General features: G+C 44.1%; 1 protein-coding gene across 15 annotated transcripts in view; it reads left to right on the top strand.

Moving 5' to 3' along the window:
- The window catches only part of LOC106613507 (receptor-type tyrosine-protein phosphatase S), a 283,006-nt gene that overhangs the window by 223,839 nt on the left and 33,157 nt on the right, over positions 1-26,010 (top strand). For 8 of the 15 annotated variants that reach the window (XM_082956707.1, XM_082956706.1, XM_082956708.1 and 5 more), the window contains 8 exons: positions 279-491; positions 836-1,002; positions 2,147-2,262; positions 10,026-10,073; positions 15,302-15,399; positions 17,811-17,934; positions 20,736-20,911; positions 23,211-23,336. In XM_082956707.1, the coding sequence (XP_082812833.1) occupies positions 279-491; positions 836-1,002; positions 2,147-2,262; positions 10,026-10,073; positions 15,302-15,399; positions 17,811-17,934; positions 20,736-20,911; positions 23,211-23,336 (1,068 nt within the window). The remainder of the gene's footprint in view (positions 1-278; positions 492-835; positions 1,003-2,146; positions 2,263-10,025; positions 10,074-15,301; positions 15,400-17,810; positions 17,935-20,735; positions 20,912-23,210; positions 23,337-26,010) is intronic. The other 7 variants (XM_082956712.1, XM_082956702.1, XM_082956714.1 and 4 more) reach the window with 3 other exon arrangements.

The following is a 26,010-nucleotide window of genomic DNA, read 5'->3' as shown; positions in this document are numbered from 1 at the left end:
CAGACAGACAGACAGACGGTACTTTCGATGGATACAGTGGGTCTGCCAACTCTTTCCCTTTTTAACGTTTTAAGAGAGCATGCATGAACATTCTCAGTCAACTTTTTCAAATAGAGATGAAGCAATTAATATGTAGAGCGATGGATAGACAGCTACAGTTGACAGATAGACATTCAGACGGACAAACTAACCAAGATAAAGTCCCTTAGACATCTCACACCTCCTCAGCCCCCTTCCATACCTCCTTCACCTCACCCCTCTCTCCCTGTCCCCTCCAGCTGCTGAGGGACATCACCCCGAAACGTCGCACCAGGCGCCAGCTGAGCCAGGCGGACGGCAAGAAGCCTTACATCACAGCCTGCTTCAAGCAGCTCCCCACCTCGTTCACCCTGGGCACAGAGCACCGCCACAGCAGCTGTGAGAACAAACCTCTGGAGCCCGGGCAGGAGTACGTCTTCTTCCTGCTGGCCGAGCTCAACACCACGACTGGGGTGAGGACTAGAGATGGAGATGAGAGGCGCATGTGGATACACGTGCACATGCACATTCAGACACATATACGCTTGCACACTCATACATACATACATACATACACACACACACACACACACACATATCCATATACAATATCCATACACAGTATAGAGATAACTAACTGGTCATACCAGATGTTTGAGTGAGTTAATGAAAGGTATTCATGTTATTTATAGCTACACTACTTCTCAGTTTAATTCCATTGAGCCCTTGTCTATATTTTATGACTGTCTATTTGTTTCCTGTTAATTGTATTGAGCCCTGTGTCTATCTCTCTCTCTCTCTCTCTCGCTCTGTGTAGAAAATGTTTGCGGCCAGCCCATACACGGATCCAGTGGTGACCCCAGAGATGGAAGTGGATCCTCTGCCCATCGAGACGGGTGGAGATGGCCTCATCTGGGTGGTGGGGCCCGTGCTGGCCGTGGTCTTCATCATCTGCATCGTCATCGCCATCCTCCTCTACAAGAAGTGAGTTACGTTGTAGGAGACGCTGGGGAGAATTGTGAATGAAGGCAAGGGTGCGAAGGAGGGGACAAAAAATGAGGGACTGCGGGGATAAGAAGACGCAGAAGGTTTAGGGAAAGAGCTAATGCTCTGTGTTAATTGAAACCAGACACATGTTAATGAGGATATCTTCACTTGAAGGGGAGATATCTAAAGCCTTGTTTTAACCTCAAAGTAACTGAAATCGAAAGTATTTACAAGCAAGCCGTTAAAGGACTATATCGGATTCTGTTTTAACAGTTGTAGGCAACACACTGTCTAAGAGACCACGAGCCCCAGTAGTATACTATAACTGTGTGCAGTCATGTATGTAGAATAAGCAGGCCAAAGTTTGAGTAGGAGAAACAGGGCCTAACTTTTAGATGCTCCCTGACAATTAGTCTGACCTTGGCTTGTACCTCTGCATGCTGGTGGTTAGGGAGAGTAACATCTCTCCTTGGATCTCTCTCTCTCTCTCTCCTCTCTCCTCTCTCTCCTGCATTCCCTCTCTCTCCCTGGTGGCTAGTGTTTCTACCTGCCCTTGGTCCTGACACCCCCACCCTCCCCCCCCTCACCAAGACACACACACAGTCATAAACACACACACACACACACATACTCACACACGCACTCACGGTAACACACACACACGACCCAGACCGGCTCCTCCAAATGCTGATGAGCTTTATCTAGCTAGCACTGCGAGGCGGCTGCCCCTGTGAATTTTAAAATGCTCTCTATTGATTTCTCTCTTCTCCCCCCTCTCTCTCCTTGTGTTGTGTTTTTCCCCTCTTTATATATTTATTTGAAACTCCATTGCTTTCTCCGGAAGCAGCAAACCTGACAGGTAAGGCTTAGCCGTACTTTATTGCTGTGTGTTTTTTCGGCAAGAAAATGACCTGTCTCAGCATAAAATATGTTTTTAATTAGTCGGGGTGAAAAAATGTCAGGGAAAGAGAAGCTGGCTCACTAGATATTACTCTCGAACTTGTTTCGTGGAGGGTTATCTCGACATTCAGCACTAAAGTTGTTGTAGCAGCACAGTGAGCTTTTTTTGTGTGGAGGGTGGACATTTTGTTTGGTTGGGTCTTGACGGTGTGCGTCTGTGTTTTCCTTTCCCCCTTCAAAGCCGTAAACGAAAGGAGTCAGAGCCCAGAACAAAATGTCTGCTGAACAATGCAGAGATCACACCCCACCATCCCACAGACCCCGTGGAAATGAGACGCATCAACTTCCAAACCCCAGGTACGGTGTGGAGACGGGACACATACAAACACAGACCAATTTAGCAGCATTGTAGGGACTTATAAGTGAATGCGCACACATGTACACTGCCGTTCAAAAGTTTGGGCTCACTTAGAAATGTCCTTGTTTTCCATGAGAACATACATGAAATGAGTTGCAAAATGAATAGGAAATATAGTCAAGACGTTGACAAGGTTATAAATAATGATTTTTAATTGAAATAATAATTGTGTCCTTCAAACTTTGCTTTCGTCAAAGAATCCTCCATTTGCAGCAGTTACAGCCTTGTTGTCAATTTGTTGAGGTAATCTGAAGAGATTTCACCCCATGCTTCCTGAAGCACCTCCCACAAGTTGGATTGGCTTGATGGGCACATCTTACATACCATACGGTCAAGCTGCTCCCACAACAGCTCAATAGGGTTGAGATCCGGTGACTGTGCTGCCCACTTCATTATAGACAGAATACCAGTTGACTGCTTCTTCTCTAAATAGTTCTTGCATAGTTTGGAGCTGTGCTTTGGGTCATTGTCCTGTTGTAGGAGGAAATTGGCTCCAATTAAGCGCCGTCCACAGGGTTTCAAAATGGAGTGATAGCCTTCCTTCTTCAAGATCCCTATTACCCTGTACAAATCTCCCACTTTACCACCACCAAAGCACCCCCAGACCATCACATTGCCTCCACCATGCTTGACAGATGGCGTCAAGCACTCCTCCAGCATCTTTTCATTTTTTCTGCGTCTCACGAGTGTTCTTCTTTGTGATCCGAACACCTCAAACTTAGATTCGTCTTTTCATTACACTTTTTTCCGATCTTCCTCTGTCCAGTGTCTGTGTTCTTTTGCCCGTCTAAATCTTTTGTTTTTATTGGCCAGTCTGAGATATGGCTTTTTCTTTGCTACTCTGCCTAGAAGGCCAGCATCCCGGAGTCGCCTCTTCAACTGTTGACGTTGAGACTGGTGTTTTGATGGGTACTATTTAATGAAGCTGCCAGTTGAGGACTTGTGAGGCGTCTGTTTCTCAAACTAGACACTAGTAATGTACTTGTCCTCTTGCTCAGTTGTGCACCGGAGCCTCCCAAACCTCTTTCTATTCTGGTTAGAGCCAGTTTGCGCTGTTCTGTGAAGGGAGTAGTACACAGCGCTGTACGAGATCTTCAGTTTCTTGGCAATTTCTGTTATGGAATAGCCTTAATTTCTCAGAACAAGAATAGACTGACGAGTTTCAGAAGAAAGTTCTTTGTTTCTGGCCATTTTGAACCTGTAATCGAACCCACAAATGCTGATGCTCCAGATACACAACTAGTCTAAAGAAGGCAAGTTTTATTGCTTCTTTAATCAGAACAACCTTTTTCAGCTGTGCTAACATAATTACAAAAGGGTTTTCTAATGATCAATACGCCTTTTAAGATTATACCCTTGGATTAGCTAGCACAGCGTGCCATTGGAACACAGGTGTGATGGTTGCTGATAATGGGCCTCTGTATGCCTATGTAGATATTCCATTAAAAATCATCCGTTTCCAGCTACAATAGTCATTTACAACATTAACAATGTCTACCCTGTATTTCTGTTCGATTTGATGTTATTTTAATGGACGAAACTTGTGCTTTACTTTCAAAAACAAGGACATTTCTAAGTGACCCCAAACTTTTGAACGGTAGTGTATGGAAACACCCACCACTCACATGTACATACATACTTTTTTTAGGAAATGCACACCCTCGTACACGAACAATCAAACACCCCTCACACATTGACATACACATAGAACATAAAGACATCCATACTCTCACCAGCTTATGCACACACAAACATGTTCATGCATACACCCAAGTAACCTCACACAATTATCATGTGAAAAAAAATGAGAATGGCTCATGTATCACTAAAAATCATAGTGGATTTTAGACTTTCAGACCCATCAGCTCAATGAAACTATATTTTGAAAGGTTTTGAATGTAGACCAATGCTGTGTTTTGTGCTTTAATTTGTGTTTCTCCATCTACCCATACATACTACTACAAACCAACCATTCACAATAACCATAACACCTTGTATCTCTAAAATTATCAAGATTAGAGATTGTTTTTTTGTATTATAGCATCTTTCTCAAAACCTCGTCCTGTACTTTTAGTCCACTTTTCTGTCCTTCTACCATCACTGTCCTCGAGTGTTATGTTGTTCATCATCTTGGCTGGAAAAGCCCTCTCCGTTAAAAGACAAGAGCACTTGATCCTGCTCTCATTTTCTCTGGGCTTCTCCGTCTAAAGCCTTGGCTGACATTTCCCCGTGGCTTCTGTCTGGCCTTGTTGTCTGTCTACACCCTGTGACCTTGTCACACATTTCCCCCGTCCTTGTCTTTTCTCCTTGCTCCCTTGTTTCCTCTATTCATCTCTCGCTCCCCCTCTCCTCGTCTATCAGTCATCAGTCTTCTGTCGCCAATCTTCAGTCCATCAAAAGGCTCACATTTCAAAGGACCTAATCTCCTGTGCTGCATGGTGAACTCGAGATTTGGTGCAGGCAGCCTATACTTGTAACCCCCACCCTATTTGTACATTGGAGGACAGAGCGAAATATCATTGGACTCCCAACACACACACACACACACACACACACACACACACACACACACACACACACACACACACACACACACATGTTACAGTTGCTTGAACCCCTCTCCTTTATCACACACTCTTGGATGTAGGGCTCGTACTCTCACCACCGGCCCTGTAATAGCAGAGAAAATGAGCACGATGGCCTTTGGTCGTATTTGTATCGGCTTTCCTTCCAGTTCATTCCCTCCTCCGCGTCTCTACTCTCCTCCTCCTCCTCCACCGCTCCTTAAAGAATAATGAAAAACCTTATTACGGTGGCTCTCTCTATCACACACACACACACGCGCACACACACACACACACACACACACACACACACACACCACACACACACACACACACACACACATTCTACGTATTATTAAGTGAATCCTCTTCTCCTTTTGCCTATTACTGTCGTTCCATTGAATTCAATGTCATTATCTCTTCACTTGGTGAGATGTTAATTTAAACAGACATTTTAGCGCAATTAAGCTGGGCGGGGAACATTTTCGAACATCCCCATTAGCTAATAGTGGCCATTGTTCAAACGAGCGTACTCTACTACACTTGGAGGGCCCTCCAGTCCAACCCAAAGGAGCATATGTCACCAAGCCCATGCCTGCACAGTGGCCGCTGCCTTGGGTTAGCATGAAATATGTTTTAGATGATATGTCAGATGCTAAACCAGACTATAGTCTAGGCGTGTGTATTTGCGTGTGTTCGTGCTGCTCTGGCGCCCTCTCGTCCTTATCTTTAGGTTTGTACTCCGGGTTTGTCTCCAGACTCGCCTGGCTAATGAAGCACAACTTAGTTGATATCTGTCATCTCCCCCTCCAAACCCACTCCTCCCCGTCTATAGCTATTAGTTATCTCTCTCGCTTTTCTTTTCCTCATTTTGTGCCTCCTACAGCTATTAACCGCTCTCTCGCTCTCTTCCTATCTCTGTCTCCATTCTTTCCCACATTTTTCCTTCTTTTCATATTTGTCTGTCCCCTGTCATCTGTCTGCATTTTCTGGTTCCTTTCTTTCTGTGCTTTCGCTCTCTCTCTCCGAGGGCCACTTTCGCACATCTCCAAATCCAACTCCCAGAGGTCTCGGCTCTCATCGTCTCACTTCCTGCCAAGCCCTCTGGTCAGAGGCTGACTTCCTCTACCAGGCCTGCAGGAGAATACCGTGCCCTGTTCACTTATGCATCCACACACTTACACACACAGACAGACACATACAGAAAGTATTCACACCCCTCGATTTTTTTCCACATTTTGTTGTGTTACAAAGTGGGATTAAAATGGATTTAATTGCCATTTTTTTGGTCAACGATCTACACAAAATACTCTGGTGTTGTCAAAGTGGAAGAAAAATTTGAACATTACATTTTTTTATGGAAAATAAAACACTAATATATCTTGATTAGATAAGTATTTAACCCCCTAAGTCAATACATCCTTTGTCAGCAATTACAGCTGTGATTGTTTGCACACCTGGACTGTTCAATATTTGCACATTGTTCTTTTAAAAATTCTTCAAGCTCTGTCAAGTTGGTTGATGATCATTGCTAGACAGCCATTTTCAAGTTTTGCCATAGATTTTCAAGCCGACTTAAGTCAAAACTGTAACTGGGCCACTCAGGAACGTTCAATGTCGTCTTGGCAAGCAACTCCAGTGTACATTTGGCCTTGTGTTTTAGGTAATTGTTGAATTACCTGCCTAAAAGGTGAATTTGTCTCCCAGTGTGTGTTGGAAAGCAGTCTGAACCAAGTTTTCCTCTAGGATGTTGCCTGTGCTTTGCTCTATTCCATTTATTTTTGTCCCAAATAACTCCCTAGTCTCAGTGATGTGTTGTGTTAGATTTGCCCCAAACATAATGCTTTGTATTCAGGACAAAAAGTTAATTTCTTAGCAAAATTTTTTGGAGTATTACTTCAGTGCATATTTTGGAATATTTTTATTCTGTACAGGCTTCCTTCTTTTCACTCTGTCATTTATGTTAATATTGTGGAGTAACTAAAATGTTGTTGATCCATCCTCAGTTATCTCCTATCACAGCTATTAAACTCTGTAACTGTTTTAAAGTCACCATTGGCCTCATTATGAAATCCCTGAGCGGTTTCCTTCCACTCTGGCAACTGAGTTAGGAAGTGTACCTGTATCTTTGGAGTGAATGGGTGTATTGATACACCATCCTAAGTGTAATTAATAACTTCACCATGCTCAAAGGGATATTCAATGTCTTCTTTACGAGGCATTGGAAAACCTCCCTGGTCTTTGTGTTTGAATCTGTGCTTGAAATCCACTGCTCGACTGAGGGACCTTACAGATAATTGTATGTGTGGGGAACAGAGATGAGGTAGTCATTTAAAAATCACGTTAAACACTATTATTCAAATAAATCAAATCAAATCAAATGTATTTATATAGCCCTTCTTACATCAGCTGATATCACAAAGTGCTGTACAGAAACCCAGCCTAAAACCCCAAACAGCAAGCAATGCAGGTGTAGAAGCACGGTGGCTAGGAAAAACTCCCTAGAAAGGCCAAAACCTAGGAAGAAACCTAGAGAGGAACCAGGCTATGAGGGGTGGCCAGTCCTCTTCTGGCTGTGCCGGGTGGAGATTATAACAGCACATGGCCTAGATGTTCAAATGTTCATAAATGACCAGCATGGTCAAATAATAATAATCATAGTAGTTGTTGAGGGTGCAACAAGTCAGTAACACAAGAGTAAGTGTCAGTTGGCTTTTTCATAGCTGATCTTTGAGAGTATCTCTACCGCTCCTGCTGTCTCTAGAGAGTTGAAAACAGCAGGTCTGGGACAGGTAGCACGTCCGGTGAATAGGTCAGGGTTCCAGAAGGTCTGGGACAACAGGTCTGGGACAGGTAGAACATCCGGTGAACAGGTCAGGGTTCCATAGCTGCAGGCAGAACAGTTGGAACTGGAGCAGCAGCACGGCCATGTGAACTGGGGACAGCAAGGAGTCATCAAGCCAGGTAGTCCTGAGGCATGGTCCTAGGGCTTGCCTCAGGACTACCTGGCTTGATGACACACAGAATCCATGTGTGTCATCACGTCATTATTGCACACAGAGTCCATGCAACTTATTGTGTGACTTGTTAAGCACATTTTTACTCATGAATTTAATTAGGCTTGCCATAACAACGGGGTTGAATACTTACTCAAGACATTTCAGCTTTTCATTTTTTATTAATTTGTAAACATTTCTAAAAACATAATTCCACTTTGACATTATGGGGTATTGTGTGTAGATCAGTGACACAAAATCTAAATTGAATCATTTCAAGCTGCAACACAACAAAATGTGGAAAAATTCAAGGGGTGTGACTACTTTCTGAAGGCACCATGCACACAAATACATGCTCCAACCCCACGCTTGCATCGGGGAACGCCTCATCTTTGTGTTTAACTACACTGTCTTTCCACAAGTCGTCGAAATCAGGTGGTACGCACACACACACACACCGCCGGAATGATAAATTACGTTTTTAGACCGGAGATTTGTCGCCCCCCCCCCCCCCCCCCCCTCTACATTTAATTAGTTATTGTCACGGTGAAATCAGAGGAAGGGGATGTCACACGTCTTCATCCCCATCTTTCTGCACTTGTCTGCTGATTTCCTGACCTGCTCATCCCCTTCTCATTATGCCCAGTCTCTCTTCATGGAAATTGTCAATTGAGTCAGATTCTCACCTCAGAGAAGCCTGACCGGATGACTTACGGGATGGTACAGAAGGATGAATCTTAGTTAGGAGTTAGCCCTTTGGGTACACCCAGCCACTCATCTCTGAAGTGTGGTAAGGGTTTTTAAGGTCACACTTTGAGGACAGGAAACCGTGTGCTCTGAGGACTTCCAATTAGATGACCTGTAACCTTTTGGTCACCAACTTTTGTGCACATCCATTGTTTCGTTTCCTTGCTTTCTCTTGTGCATATGACCAGAAGTATATTTTGTCTCTGTCGGAAGAAAACCTGTAGCTGTTGGAAATAAAGTGTTATGTGTCTTCATAAATGGTCAAATATGGCAGTTTTTACATTCCCTGAAAGCTTTTTGGGGGAGATGTTTTGTTTTAACAGTGATGATTTACTTAAATGGCAAGTGTTCGTTGTTCTCCTTACAATGTAGTTTGAGGGCTACAGTTGTCCACAATATGCAACGCTAAAAAGGAGTTCACGTACTCAATCTTTTCACCACCAAGTGCCCTTGCCATGTACAGTATTTGTATTTGCTGCAGCATTTGTACTTAATCTAGAGTATGCATCTATGCTTCATTGGGCTACTGTGTGCTAGCGGTCCATGAGTGTATTCAATTGAAATGCTTTTGTCTCCCAGAAACTGAATTTGCACTCCTTTCGAGTCCAGAGCAGTAAGCAGCTGCAGTGCCGAGCTTCAGTGACCTCATCTTGACCAAACAGACAGGTGTGAGGAGCACGGCCTAAGATGGCCCTCTTTCTGCCTGAGTAGAAAGACAGACAGAGACCTGAGAGGGTGTAGCTGTGACGCAGCCTTTACCTTCATGGATCTTCTTGACAGACTTTGTACTGTCAGAACTGCTTCCTTTCGCACCAGCTCAGACTTCTGAACAATTTTTCAGAAGATATATAAGCCGTTTCCCTTTCTTCCTTCCTTTATTTATTTCTCTCGCTCTCTTTTATGATGGCAATTTTCTTACCTCTGTTTATGTACGAGAAACAAAATCAATTTCTGACCCACACTATGGCAAGGCAGCTTGATAGAGGAGTTTCAATTGGGCAGGAGTGATGGACGCCTGTGCCAAACAAACAGCTTGTGCTGCCACCGCGGCACTGATTTTGCCAGTGGGTGGGAGGAGGGTCAAGGTATGCTGCTGAATGTGTGGCCTACTTTCCTCCTGCCTGTCTGACATGCTGGCTTCAAATCCAACACTCCCTGTGAAGAACCTCAATAATTCTGGACAGGGGAGGATCTGTAAAAACATAACACAAAGAATAGTGATTAATAACATTGGTAAACATTTGTGAAGGATTGAGAAAATGTGCATCTCTGTATGTGTGTTTCTTCGCCTTTTATAATTTTGTCAATTTTTAGGATTTTTAAGTTGCCTTTGCATTTCAGCATTTTTTTTTAAACAAGTTTTTCTTTCTTTTTTATGTTTGCTATTCTTCACAGATTCTGGTCTGAGCAGTCCTCTAAGTGATGCCGATTTTGACTATGAAAGTTAGTCCCTACGCATTTAGCTCCTGTGTTTGTCCTCTCGCATTATTTTTGATTTTCTAGCATTGCCCCCATTTACAAAGTTTATTTCCCACACGTTGCAATTTCAGCACTAATTTTCTTTTTTTTTTTCTTTCGTAACCCAGCTGTTTTGACTTTGGTTGGATTTTCAGTTGCGTTATTCACACAAAGCTGTTTGGCTGCGCATTAATCCACTATACGTAACCTCTGCGATCACTTCTGCTGATGTAAAGATGGGGGGTTTTGCAGGAGTTCTGTCTTCTCTCTCACTCCCCTTGCTCCCCTCCCTCCACCCCCACCACTGCTTCAATTCCAATCTGAACTGACTGGGTCTTTCTGCAGTCTACGAGATAACGAGCGGAATTAATTAAAGACCCTGGCAAACGATGGTTCGACATTTGATCGTCTCCCTCTCGCAGGGGGAAAAAAGGAAAATCGTTTTTTTTCTCCCTCCAACGCCGAGGCACGCTGAGAGTGTCTTCTCTTTTATATGTAAATAAACATATATAAACAGGCCAGTGGCCGGGGCTATCAAAAGGAATCATTTTTTCCCAGGCGTATCGACTGCAGATCGGAGATTGGAAATGTTTAATCAGACGCTAGTTGTGTTTCTCCGTGCCCATTGATCGCTGCTGTTAATTGCTAAGAAAAAATGGAGGGACTACTTCGATATTGGAGGGAAAGACTGTGGGAGAAGAGGGGGGTGGGGTAGAGGAGGAGGAGGAGGTGGACAACAACTTATCCTTGAAAGACTTTACATGTGATCGACTCGTTTGTCTTTGGCAGGCCCAATAATAATAATGATTTGGGGGGGTGCTTAAATTTGTACTATTTCACCTTTTTCCTCTGAGCCCTGGTTAAACATTGTACAATAATGAACCGGGTACCAATAGGTTCCATTTCAGATGCAGCCCCACTGTCTGTGTTGATACAGAGAATATTTTGTCGAGTTAGGCAGGATTCAAGATGAAAATGGACTGTCTCCATAAGAACCAACTCGGAGCGCGATCTAGTCTGCTCCTCTGTAATGCATTGTGGGTTGTATTAATAAAAAAAAAACAGTTTAGATGTATTGCTTGTTTTTAACAGACTGAGAGCCCAAATGAACGCCATTAAAATTATACTAGACAGCTATTATTTACTCGTCCGTGCTTTTGTTAAATTAATGAAGCAAACATCAGTCCAATTCATATACATTTCCTTTAAGTTTAAATAAACACAGTTAATACTAGTTTCACGTATGCCAGTGGACCTACGTTCTTTTGTATATCCCAGGTTACAGTTCCTTTTTTCCAAACCAAACACTTAAACCGTAGCCTCCGCAACTGTCCTGCACTTATAGTACATCTGAGGCAGTACGATTGGCTGCAGATAGGCACTGAGGTACTAAGTGTTTGAGTACAACGCTGTCTGCCACTGAAACACTAAGCGCACTCTGCTTTTGATCTTGCCGCTAACAAACCGCTCTCTTTTTTCCGTTCTTTTCGCTTATAGCTCCTGATACCTTTTCCCGTTGAGTTTGTGGGATAACAAATTGACAGCCTAAGTCGAATTCTTCCGATTTTAACCCGCATTCGTTGTTAATAAATGCACCATCCGGCAATGATTAATAACAACACGTTTCCAACCGATGCCATAGGAAAGTAGCATGCGACGTTAGCTCAGTCAGAAACTGATATGTGAGCAAACAAATTTAGGAACTTGTCCAAATACAACTACATCGTGGGGGGCTTGCTAATACTGCTCTTCCCATGCAAGGTTTTGTCTATTAATTCAACTTTACAGAACAATTCTTAAAGGAGTATTAAGAAGGTTGTTTTATTTGGCCTCACAAAGGATCGTCAGATTGGTTCACTTATTGAAAAATTAAGACATGCTATTGAACTGTGTAAAAGTCACTGCTTGAATTTAGCTGGTGCTGGGACCTCGAAATTTCAACTACATCTCTTATGCTCTAAAATATGAACACCAGTATTGTAAAATGAAATTGAGCACCGGCACCTAAAATGAGTACAGGCACTTCTTTCATTTCACTGTAAGCACTGATAATAATACAATAATAACTTCAGCCTTATTCAATCAGTGGGTCTTTAGAAGATCTAGTGTGATCCACCTTTGAACCAGTCCTCTAATACAACACAGCATGTCCAGTCATCAACTAGAACTGTGGTGTTCAGTGCCTCAACCTCCATTAGTCCCTGTGTCTCCTATATCCCTGTTATATCCCTATAATCTTTGCTAATCCCCATGTAATTGTCGGCGTAACATTGTTCCCTTCAGTTAAAAAAAATTACCATCACTAATTGGGAGTGACGCCAGGGAGTGTCGAGTGTCCCCTCCCCGACAAAACAAAACATTTGTGATCCCGTCAACATTCGGAAGGACGCTAAGCGCCACGCAAATGGGATAAATTTAGGATGCTTAATCTGATTACGCCGATTTTGCATGCCCAAGGACGTCATCAAGATTTAGACAACTTTTGACCTCCATTTGCAGAAAGCAACAAAGTGGGCTTAAGCTCCTTTTAAAAATATGACTAGCGTTAAGTTCCGTGCCGGGGATATGTCCAGGGACAGGCCAACAATATATGACTCCACCGTATTCCATTACATGCCCAGCATTATGCTCCTAAATGGATTAGCTCCAGTGTACACACACAGCCCCGCCAATAATGTTACAGCACATTGCCTGGTGCACTTGGAGAGCTATAGAGAAAAAAAATCGCAAAAATATCCCCAGTACTGACTAGGCTGGTTTGAATATGACTATATTTCTAAGGCTGTTGGGAAGGCGGTAGTGGTGGAGGAGTGCTACAGAGACCATGCAAAAATTGCCTTTAACTTCTTTGGGCTCAACTCCCGTTAACGGGATTGATTTGAGAACATCTGGTGAAATGGCATAGCGCCAAATTAATTTTTTTTTGTTTTTATATTTAATTTTCATACATTCACAAGTGCAACACACCAAATTAAAGCTTAACTTCTCGTTAATCTAGCCACCTTGTCAGATTTCAAAAGGGCTTTACGGCGAAAGCAAACCATGCGATTATTTTAGGACAGCGCCCAGCATACCAACACATGAAAATCAAATTTCAACCCGCCAGGAGCAACACAAAAGTCAGAAATAACAATTTAATTCATGCCTTACCTTTGAAGAACTTCTTCTGTTGGCACTCCAATATGTCCCATAAACATCACAAATGGTCCTTTTGTTCGCTTAATTCCGTCGTTATATCTCCAAAATGTCCATTTATTTGGCGCGTTTGATTCAGAAAAACACCGGTTCCAACTCGCCCAGCATGACTACAAAATATCTAATAAGTTACCTGTAAACGCTGTCCAAACATTTGAAACAACTTTCCTAATACAACTTTAGGTATTTTTTAACGTAAATAATCTATAAAATTTAAGACGGGATAAACGGTGTTCAATACCGGATAAAAACAAGGTGAAGCGCGTGACCTGGAGCGTGCATCAAAACATTAGAGTGCACTAGGCTGGACCCTCGTTCTGAACTGCCGTACTTCTTAATTTTTCTAAAGAAAAACATCAACCAATTTCTAAAGACTGTTGACATCCACTGGAAGTGATAGGAACTGCAAGCAATTGCCTTATAAATCTAGATACACATAGAAAACCCATTGAAAACACTGTCAACTCAACAACAACAAAAATTCCTGGATGGTTTGGCCTCGGGGTTTTGCCTGCCAAATAAGTTATGTTATACTCACAGACATAATCTTAACAGTTTTAGAAACTTTAGAGTGTTTTCTATCCAAAATCTACCAATTATATGCATATCCTAGCTTCTGGGCCTGAGTAGCCGGCAGTTTACTTTGGGCACGTTTTTCATCCGGACGTCAAAATACCGCCCCCTAGCCCAAAGAAGTTAACCAACTACGCAGGTTCTGACATTTTGGGTGGTGTGGAGACTGGGGAGGGGCGTCCATCTTAAGGGCCCAGGGTTTTGGATGCTTTTTTGGATGGCCCGGCTGAAAGCCATAAAAGGGTGTCTGTGACTGATCCTAGCATCATGCTTGCTTGGCCTTGGCTGACTGGAGTGGAGCAGCTCACTGCGTCATCGCGTCACTCACCACTGTCACTATAACCTTCCCCTCTTGACCCCTCCCCCTCATCCATCTCATCCAACCCAAACCCCAGGCCAGGGCTCGTCAACTGTCCCCTAACCCCTAACCCCTGAACTTGGTAGACAGTAGCTAGTTAGGTTATGATGCAGTGATGTAGAGGTACTTCATTGGGGCAACATTTTGACTGCTTGATTTAATCTAAATATATTTTTCAATAAACAAAAAATGGAGGCCTTAGTTTTCCTGGCTGATGGGAAATGAGTGTTGTTATTTTGTGTGAAATGCCACTCTACAATGAAGTGATGTTATTTACGATTTGAGTTAATTCCCATATTAAATATTTGTGCCTCTGGATGTGAAAAGGATTTTCACAGGCAGCTTTTATGCTATTGTTAATAGCTCTTCCTTGTCACAGTGACTCGGTTAAGAGAAAGCTCTAGTTTTTTTCCTCTTACCCTAGCATAAAAACTATAATTCCTTTTGTTTTTGTGCACTGAGGAGTGAAGAACAATTTATGTCAACATTGCATCATATTGGCTCCAAAGGCTAAACTCAAGGGGTGTTTTTTCTATTTTATTATTTCCCCATCAAAAACCGAGGTTTGTTGCCTTGTCTCTGTTGCCAAGCTATTAAAAGCCGCGTCTCTCTGAAGACTTGTGCAGTAATTGGTCGGGGGGGTTCTTTCTCACCATAGCAATCACCCATTGGTTGTCCTTCATTTGCGGCCCTATAACTTGTGCGCCATTACGAAGGGGAATAGTAGTGAGTGTGCAGAATAAAAATTTGAGCTCCGGCCTGGTCTCAACTGTATTCCCTAACATCACCCATCAACTCCATATGGACTGTGTGTTTGAATTCCAGAATGTTCCCCAGTATTCCCTCCCTCCCTTGTCACTTAAGGCTTTCTCACTCCCCCCCTCCCCCTCTGTCTCTTCTGCAGCTAGCAGAACCGCATTATCCACAACCCCCATTCCACCCCAACCCTTGTCCTGTCATTCTCTGAACTTTTTGAGGGTTTTAGCCTCTCACTTCAAATGCCATGGCAGCTGTACTGACGCATTTTATTTCTATCCCTCCTTCCCCCTCCCTCGGTTCTCTCTCTCTTCATCTGTGTGGCAAACAGGTATGATGAATCATCCACCCATCCCTATCGCGGAGCTGGCTGAACACACAGAGCTTCTCAAAGCCAACGACAACCTGAAGCTCTCCCAGGAGTATGAGGTGAGTGGGCTGGGGTCAGGGGTTAAGGGTTAAAGTTGGGTCTCTGGTGAGGTAGAATGGTGTAGGGGGAAGTTGCGTCTAGATGCTGATCTTGGGTCAGTTTTTGCATTTTCCACACTAATGGTTAAGGTTAGGATTTGGGGAGGGGAAGCTGATCCTAGATCTGTACCTAGGAGAAACTTCACCCCTGACCAGGGTAGAATGAGGTTACTGGGATTCCAAGGTTTTAGTGAATTAACTGTATTAACATTGTAGTGGCATGTTATCTAATCACAGTTGGCGTTGAAATATATAATCAAAGTTCCACCACATTCTCTTCAGTTGGGCGCAAAATAATGAATCAACACAAATTCCATTCTATACTTAAATGTTGGGTTTCCAGGCCACCCTTCCCCCAACGCAATTTCATAATCACACCAAAAATAACTGAGCGCTTATTCCATCATAATGCGTCCAGTCCCACACCAGTCAACGGATGGCCTGTCAACCACCCTTAAGATTCTAAGCTGCAGCATGGTGGATCTACACACACACATACGCTGGCATCGGGCGAGCATGAAGCCGAGCTGTCGAAGGCCCGAGTGCAGCCAGGGAGGTTATAAATGAACCCCGCCGCTGATTAGAAATCAGGATCGCTGAATCAGCCCTCGTTTGCATACAGCAATGTCCTCATCCAGAGCATCAGAGCTGCACCAGGGAGAGTTGTGGGTACTGTAGTACTGGATGCCAACAGGAGAACCACAGTTAAGCGGGTGGTGGATGGCGGTGGCTGTTGGGATAATGACCTGCTTGCAGCCATACAGTACATCTTCTTCTTATCTATTATTTATACATCTGGGTTGGACCGTGTACCAAATCGACTTCCCTTCACACGGGCGAGGCAGAGAAGGAGGAGGGTATCGAGTCATCGGTGAGGGTTTGGAAAAAGTGACTTATTGACACTTCGGAACACTTTGGTACAACGCAAAGTTCTTAATTACTTGGCTCCAAAAGGAATGCTACTTACAGTGCACCCCTCTCTCTCTCTCTCTCTCTCTCTCTCTCTCTCCATCTTGCTCCCCCTCTCCCCTCTCCATTCGCTCCCCCAGAAAAATAAATGACCAAATTAAATGGAGAAGTGTAATTTTCATTTTGTTATTTTCTTGATGAATGGCTGCTCATCTGGGCGTCTTGGCTTGCCAAGGCCCGGACTCTTTGGGGCTCTGAGTGATTGGTTTTTCTAGTGTGGCGGGATGGAGGTGGGAGGAGAGGAGGGAGGGAAGAAAGCGTAGAGAGGAGAGGGGTAGGAAGGGGAGCTCGGTTAATGATCAGGAAATGCAGTATAGGAGCTGGATGGAGAGCTGCGCAATATCTTCAGAGAATGTACATAGCAGGGGTGGCTGGTGGAGGTTCGGAAACAGGGAAGGGGAGGAGACTTTTTCGAAGGGTCCATCGTCACCTAAAGCTATGGAATGTACTGAGGAGGTGGAGTAACTAATCCATCAGGTGTCAGCACCAACATGCCCCATTCAAGAAAGGCCCACCCCCTTTTGATGGAGCTGTCACTCATACTCATCCCCTTGGCAACACCTTTTTGTCAGGATAGGGGAAGTGGAGGAGGGAGAGGAGTGTTAAAGTAGAAACCACACTCACCCTATTATACAAACACACACACACTCACGCCTTCAGGAGAGCATTACTACACACAAAATAATCCCAGTCAGCCTCAGGGGAGACCAGACAAGAGAAAAAGAGAAGGAGAAGGATGGGATGAGAGAGAGACAGAGATGGGGACAATGCGGAGCAGGTTCTCCTTGTGCCGAGCGGGCTGTCTGTTATTTCACTGTGATGATTGCGGGTAAACTGTTACATCAGGCCCCTATTTGGACTTTATTTAGCCTCAATCTCTGTTCCCTGCGCCAGGCCCTAACCGAAAACATCCTTCAAGCTAGCGCCAGGGCCCGCGAGCGAGCGCCGAATCATAATGGAATACTAAATTACCCTGACAAGGGAATAGAATATTTATCCGGAAATCTCGTATTCCAAGCGCGGGCAGCATTTGTCTTGCCAGCAGTGTCGGGGCCCAGGAACCTGGTTTATTCCCCCTCTCTCTTTTTCTCCCTAAGAGAAGAGCTGCCACCTTGATCAATATTTTTATTGCCGTTATGCACTGTCTACATTAAAGAGATGATAAAGTCACCTGCTCAGACGTTTATATTTGAAGTGGGCACGGAGCAACTGCTAATGAGGCTCTTCCCTTGTTTTTGAATTTTTTTATTGCTTTCTCTCTCTCTGTATTGTTGTGTTCCTTTCTGTGCCTTCCCTCTCTGTATCTTTCTTTCGTCTCCTTTCTGAGGATGTCATATTGTGTGTGTGTGTGTGTGTGTGTGTGTGTGTGTGTGTGCGCGCGCGCGTTCTATCTTGTCCCACAGTCCATCGATCCGGGCCAGCAGTTCACATGGGAACACTCCAACCTGGAGGTGAACAAGCCCAAAAACCGCTACGCCAATGTCATCGCCTACGACCACTCCCGTGTCATCCTCGCACCCATCGAAGGTAAGACTAGACACTTTTTGGAACTTTTTACCCCACCAATTGCAACTTCAATACTCTGTGTTGGTCTGTTATGTCTTGCAGTCCAAGGTTTGAGGTAGACTGACTGCCCGATGCTCTTTGGTCTCATCTTATTTGACCTTATGAAATGACCATTGGTGCAAAGTTGAGAACATTGTCAGAGGAGCTCACCCTTCAACAGTGAAAGTCTCCTAGCGTTCCTCATAGCCAGGTGAACTCGTCACCCTTCAACCCTGCCGAGCTCTTAACCTCTCGCCACCTTTTTCTGCGACTTATCCATTTCGACTTGATTTTGACAGTTCGCAATAAGCCCAATTTAAGAGTGCAACAGCACACATGACAAAATCATCCCTGGCAAAGCGTCCATAAATACATAAATTAATCAAGTCTGAAATTTCCATTTTACAGTGCAGTGATTTTGCCATTAGTCACAGCAGTAGAACAATTCATGTATGCAGCCATTTGCTGTTCACTTAGCTATGACTAACGCCAATGCGCCACAATCGCATTGTGCGACGTGGAATCCTTTTTAATGACGTTTGCCTTTTCTCTCTCTTTCTCTCTCTCCCCCCACGGTTGTCGCCACGCTCTTTGTCGCGTCTCCCTACTCTTAAATTAGCCCAGTCGAGTGTTTCATTGTTTGTCGCTTGAGTGCGAAAACGTAAATTAAGGAACGTGACTTTTCGAGCGGCCATTGCAGTCTGTTGAAGCGTTTTAGAGTTTAAGAGTTATAACTAGTATGTTATACGTCTGATAAAGGAAGGCGTGTGACATTCAACCATCTTTTATTAGTTGATAGAAGAGTAGACTCTAGTCTAGACAAGAGTAAATACAATTAGTAGGCTCATTGAGGTTACAGATTGCCGATAGATACAACAATCGGAGGATACGTTGGAGACTAAACGAATGGTATTCTCAGAGCTCCCATATATGATATATGCATTTGCCTAAAGAATGCATTGTGAATGTGTATGGCGTCAAAGGCTTTGGACATTGGGACATATTAAGCTGACAGGGTCTCAAGAGCATACACACATAGACTATGGCTATTTTTGACAGAGAGGAATGATGAGCTACATTTGACTCTCTCACACACCCACACACTTACACACTCCCACACACACACACACACACATACCCACACAAAGATAGACCTACACTACATGACCAAAAGTATGTGGACACCTGCTTGTCGAACGTCTCATTCCAAAATCATTAATATGGAGTTGTTCCCCCCTTTGCTGTGATAGCAGCATCTACTCTTCTGGGAAGGCTTTCCACTAGATGTTGGAACATTGCTGCTGGGACTTGCTTCCATTCAACCACAAGAGCATTAGTGAGGTTGGGCAATGATGTTGGGCGATTAGACCTGGCTTGCAGTCGGCATTCCAATTCATCCCAAAGGTGTTCGATGGGGTTGAGGTCAGGGCTTTGTACGGGCCAGTCAAGTTCTTCCAGACCGATCTCGACAAACCATTTCTCTATGGAGCTTGGGGGCATTGTCAAGCTGAAACAGGAAAGGGCCTTCCCCAAACTGTTGCCACAAAGTTGGAAGCACAGAATTGTCTAAAATATAATTGTATGCTGTAGCGTTAAGATTTCCCTTCATTGGAGCTAATGGGCCTAGCCCATTATTCCTCCTCCACCAAACATTACAGTTGACACTATGCATTTGGGCAGGTAGCGTTCTCCTGGCATCCACCAAACCCAGATTCGTCCATCGGACTGCTAGATGGTGAAGCGGGAGTCATCACACCAGAGAACGCCTTTCCACTGCTCCAGAGTCCAATGGTGCCAAGCTTTACACCACTCCTGCCAATGCTTGGCATTGCACATGGTGATCTTAGGCTTGTGTGCGGCTTGCGGCCATGGAAACCCATTTCATGAAGCTTCTGACGAACCGTTATTGTGCTGACGTTGCTTCCAGAGGCAGTTTGGAACTCGGTAGTGAGTGTTGCAACCGAGGATAGACGATTTTTAGACGCTACGTGCTTCTGCACTCGGTGGTCCCGTTCTGTGAGCTTGTGAGGCCTACCACTCCGCAGTTGAGCCGTTGTTGCTCCTAGACATTTCCACTTCACAATAACAGCACTTACAGTTGACCGGGGCAGCTCTAGCAGCGTAGACATTTTATGAACTGACTTGTTGGAAAGGTGGCATCCTATGGCGGTGCCACGTTAAAAGTCACTGGGTTCTTCAGTCAAGCCATGCTACAGCCAATGTTTGACTATGTAGATTGCATGGCTGTGTGCTCGATTTCATACATATGTCAGCGACACACAATCAGACACACTGCAGGGCTTATTCTGACACAAACACTCGCCCAGCCTGCGTGCAGGAGGGCTATTTTAGCTGAGATTTAGTGGGGCCTGTGTGTGTGACAGGCCGTGGTGACGGCTGTAGAGCGACGGAGGAGTGAGGACCGCTCTGAGCACTGATTTACTCCCCAGGCCCCGTGCTCCTTACTGCACACTCCAGCATCAACACTAAATCACAACCACAACACCAGGCCAGAGAAATACATAAATAAAACATAAAGAAAGAGAGAGAGGGAGAGAGGGAGGGAGAAGACGAAAGTGAAAGAAAGAAATTGAGAGGCAGAAAGAAAGGTGGAAAGAGAGAGGACACAGTGACCTATGAACACAGCGATAAGAGCAATAAGAACACAGCGAAGTCGGAAAATTGCCTGAGCCATTAAAGTTGACCACTTGGCTTATTAACAACCAACCATTTTTGAAATTGTCCCTTCTTCAACTCTATTACTCTCTTCTGTCAATTTCCAGGTATCATAGGCAGCGACTATATCAACGCCAACTACATAGACGGTTACAGGAAGCAGAATGCCTACATCGCAACGCAGGGTCCTTTGCCCGAGACGTTCGGAGATTTCTGGAGGATGGTGTGGGAACAGAGGGCAGCCACTGTGGTCATGATGACCAGACTGGAAGAGAAATCACGGGTAAATAACTATAGAATTGAATCTGGTGTTCCCCCTGGATCAGTGTTAGGCTTGTTTTCTGACCAAAACGCTTTCAGAAACTTCTCGCAGTGTATGTGAGGAAAGTATGAGGCACTTTAAAGTGTACAGGAACAGATAATCCTTTGTGGTTAGTGCAATGTTGTTGTCTATATGCAAGCCATAATCAGCCTAGGCATTGTGAATCGTCTTACAACAATATGAAGAATGCCAAGTTTCTTTACCTCAGGTATCTTACCTCGTTCTCTGTTATCCTCCTCCATCTCTGCCCTTTTTATCCGTTTACCTATCCCTCCGTCGTGTGTGTTCCACCCCTGTCAGATACCATCAGGGTTAGCAGGCGGCAAGCGTTGACTGTGAACGCAATGAGAGTGTTAGAACGATGCGTTTCCTGGACTAGCTGTCACATCGCATCAGGGCCTTGGGGGGGAGGGGGATTGGCGCGTATTGAATGAATCTTCATTAGGTTAGGATGGAAAGGATGGATAGGGTGACTGAGTGTTGGGGTGGAGGAGGGGGAGTGGTGGGGGAGCTGTCTTGGACACACTGTGTGTATCTCTGCTGAAATGGAAACATACCCACCCTTGATTGATTGGTGGTTGTTGCTAGGGGGAGGCAGGGGGACGGGAAGATGGAGGGATGGGGAGGGGTTTGATGATTGTAGGTGAAGCCTACAGGGAAGGAGTTGATTTGACACTTCTTTTTTCCTTTCATTCCCCCGGTTCTCTCTATTTATTTTCCTGAAGTGTAGAAAATGTAAAGGCAGCCCAGGTGTCAGGTCCTGACCATAGAAAGCCTTTATTTTCTATGGTAGAGTAGGTCAGGGCGTGACTAGGGGTTTAGTCTAGTTTATATTTTCTATGTTGGTGTTTTAGTATGATTCCCAATCGGAGGCAGCTGGCTATCGTTGTCTCTAATTGGGGATCATACTTAAGTAGAATTTTTCCACCTGTGTGTTATGGGATATTGTTTTGAGTTAGTGCACGTAGCATCGCTGTAGTCACGGTTCGTTGTTAGTTTATTATTTATTTGTTTTTGTCTTTGCTTAGTTTCACTTTCGAATAAATATGTGGAACTCAACATTCGCTGCGCCTTGGTCCGACATTTATTCCAGCGAACGTGACACCAGGGCCGAAGGTGTTCCTAATGTTTGGTATACTCAGTGTATCTCATGATGTGTAACAACATGTGAGCCATGACGTACCAAATATACGATGAGTCTATTATTATAGGGTAAGCATTAGAATAAGCCACCTTAATATTCACAGCCATATGCAGTACCAGTCAAAAGTTTGGACACACCTACTCATTCCAGGGTTTTTCTTTATTTGAAAAATGTTCTACATTGTAGAATAATAGTGAAGACATCAAAACTCTGAAATAGCACATATGGAATTATGTAGTAACCTAAAAAAGTGTTAAAGAAATCAAAATAGTTTTTTTTACTTTAGATTCTTCAATATACCACCCCTACCTTGTCACAACGCAACTGATTTGCTCAAATGCATTATTAAGAAGGAAAGAAATTCCACAAATTAACTTTTAACAAGGCATACCTGTTAATTGAAATGCATTCCAGGGGACTACCTCATGAAGCTGGTTGAGAGAATGCCAAGAGGGTGCAAAGCTGTCATCGAGGCAAAAGGTGGCTGATTTGAAGAATCTCAAATATAAAATACTGTATATTTGGATTTGTTTAACACTTTTTTGGTTACTACATGATTCCACGTGTTATTTCATGGTTTTGACGTCTTCCCTATTATTCCACAATGTAGAAAATAGTAAAAAATAAAGAAAAACCCTTGAATGATAGCCTATCTCTAGGAACTGATCTGTCATCAGTATTGTGGAACAATCTGAATGTTAAGGTAAGATGTGAATGGAGAAAGCTGATCTGAGAGCAGTGCCGCTTTTCTTTCGATCCTATTTGTATCGACACAAGCTCCGACTACGAACTTTGAGAAATGTCTCCCTACGTGGTGTTTCGGGAAGCGCATGCGAGTTCTTCGGCCGTTAAAGGAATGATGCATCGTTAAAACACACTAAGCTTATGTTCTATTGGGAAACCAGACCCTGGTGTGTTCTGTGAACCTTTTTCTTTTTAGGATGGCTGGTGAAGGCATGGGGTTCACTGTGTAATAGGATTCTGTGTGATTTTTGTGTGGGGTGTGTGCGTTTTTGCATTTGTGAGTGTATATGTGTGAATGAATGCCATAGTTTGCCTTTGTTGCGTGTTTGAGAGTGTCTGTGTACTTACCCACCTCATCTCCTCTCTCCTCAGATCAAGTGTGACCAGTACTGGCCCAGTCGAGGAACAGAGACCTATGGGATGACCCAGGTGACTCTACTGGACACTATAGAGCTGGCCACCTTCTGCGTCCGCACCTTCTCCCTGCACAAGGTACGAGTGAGTACACAACTTTACTCCACCCATACTGAAAGTAATTCCACACGTTGTCGTGCCGCAAGTCACACTGTAGAATACTGTACACACGGGCAAAACATACCTCACTACACTACACAATTCCAACTGCACTACATTTGAAATCAGACTCCCTACATTCTACACTCCACTCATAAGTATCCACATTGCACACTATACCACTCCAGTCCAGACTGTTATATCCATACTACTCCCTAGGCCCCCTATAGAACTTAAAATATCAGGTACAGTAGTAGTTTAAAGCAATATGGTTCTGCCTTCTAGTAGGCTTGGTGGAACACTCTCCATGTTTCTTTCTTTCATCCATCTAATTGTTTCAGTGGAGGCTTTGTTTGTATGTTTTGTGAGGCCATCTGAGGAGAAGCCAATGTGGAAATAAGAGGAGTAAGAATTGTCCTGAATGCGATATGAGCTGTAATATGCTGCTGTATGCAGGGTCTTGCGTGGTGGGCCCTGGGGAGAGCAAGCCCTTCAGGAGCCTGTCTGTCTGTCTCCTTGTATTGTATTGGCTTTGCGAGTCAAACTCACAAACAGCGTATTTCTCGGAGCCAGCACTCAACACAACATCCTCCTGCTGCATCCAACAAGCAAATAAACAACAGAATGGTCTCTCTCTCTCTCTCTCTCTCTCTCTCACTCTCTCTCTCTCTCTCTCTCTCTCTCTCTCTCGCTCTCTCTCGCTCTCTCTCGCTCTCTCTCGCTCTCTCTCTCTCGCTCTCTCTCGCTCTCTCTCTCTCGCTCTCTCTCGCTCTCTCTCCTTCTCCCAAACTATTTACATTCTTTCCTTCTTCCCAGACCTCTTTCCTCTTCTTCTCTTGTTTGCTGTCCAATCATCTTTTAACGCTCGTCTGCCAAATAGAAGCACTTAGCTAAGTGAGCGGAAGAAGATGCTACATGCATAATTGGCCGACTTTTTATATCCCACCCGTCCCCGACTCTTGGCGGTCAAGCCAGCATAAAAGTGTAGAGCTTAAAAAGGAAATGTATCTTTAAAAGATTAGACTGCATTAAGTGGGCCCTTTAAGATGTCTGTGGCGGTGTGTTTTGGTTCTGTTAAATGGAGCACAGTGCTAACGCTAAACGCTAAACGCTAATGCTATGTTAACAAACTGCTATGTGCTGGAGCTAAGGGGAGCTAGCTAACTGGTAACACAGGTGCTTTTGGGCTGGTTAGGTTCAGTGCTACGTGGCTAACCCTATGCTAACGGGCTCTGTTGCTTTATACTGGAGCTAAGTAGAGTAGCTAGCTAAGGCTAGCTAGTAGCACTGGTGCTTTTGGGCTGGTTAGAATTTTCGGGCTTGTTGTACACATCTGTTGGTTTACAGCAGCTTGTCGACCCGTCCCTCTAGAACCCTCTGTGCTCTCTATACTCCACTCCCCCCATCTCTCCCCCCTTTTTTCTTTCTTCTGTGTTTTCCACACGCTGCTATTCCATCTCTCTCTTACCCTCCCTCTATCCCTCACACATCTCTCCATGTTCTCTCTTCTTCCCCAGCTGTCTCTTATCCCCCCCACCTCTCTCTGTCTCTCTCTGTCTCTCTTTCTCTTTCTATGTCTCGCTCTCTCCCTTCATTCCCTCTCTTACTCTCCTTATTTCTGGTATGGTGTCTCATTGTTCTGTTCTTGGATTTGTCTGAACTCTGGTTACGGTATTTGCTTTGTAGAGAGTCTGTAATACACACTCTCCACACACACACACACACACACACACACACACACACACACACACACACACACACACGGCATCTATATGTGTGCGTAATATGCAATGACACAGAACCCTCCTGACGAGTGATAAATTCTTTTAAATAATCCGGGCACCAGCCAGCTAGTTATCCCTCCCTGCAAAGAAAGAAGCACATCCACAGCAGAAAACACAAAACCAGTGGAATGGCCAGGAAATAAATAGACAAAAAAAAAAAGAGACAAATCCCCGCAAACTAGGTCAGTTTGCTTTTAATTAATGCATTTATTTATTCATTTATTCAGCAGAAAAGTCTGTGAGGATAGCAGAAACCGCTGCATTGAAATGCAAACGATAGCTTTAAAGAGCTTCCAGGAAGAAAGGAAAAGGGAAACTAGAGGGCAATGTGAGGTGTTTTTTTCTCATTTCGTTTTTTTTGTTTTTTTTTGCCGCTGGATTCTTTTTATTTTTTTATGCGTTAGACGGCTTTCCAATGCGTCCTTATTACCGCTCTCTTTATGACTCGGGCGTGTCCTCTGTTTATTGTGGTTGGCACTCAGACAGGGGAACAGATTTTGGGGGAGAAAAATGAATACCCTACTAATGTTTAAGCAAGTAGCTAAGATAGTGACATGCCAGGTCCTATATAAGAATAGGAGGCACGTTGCTAGTTTAACCATTCTTTGAATGGGTTTGCACCGAGCCAAAAATGTACAGTCAAGTAGACATGGAGGCTTGAAATCAGAGCTGTTTCACACACACACACATTGAATTAACCCCCCCCCCCCCCACACACACACACACACCCACATGTTAAATTAACCCCTCCCCCACACACACACAAGTTTAATTACCCCTCCCCCCACACACACACACACACACACGTTCAATTAACCAACACACAATTAACCCCACACACACCTACATGTTAAATTACCCCCCACACACACCCA

Source organism: Salmo salar, chromosome 10 (genome assembly GCF_965601325.2).
Source record: "Salmo salar chromosome 10, fSalSal1, whole genome shotgun sequence".
NCBI classification, from domain to species: Eukaryota; Metazoa; Chordata; class Actinopteri; order Salmoniformes; family Salmonidae; genus Salmo; species Salmo salar.
The sequence above is the reverse complement of the archived record's forward strand: the minus strand, read 5'-3'. Positions and strand labels throughout refer to the sequence as shown.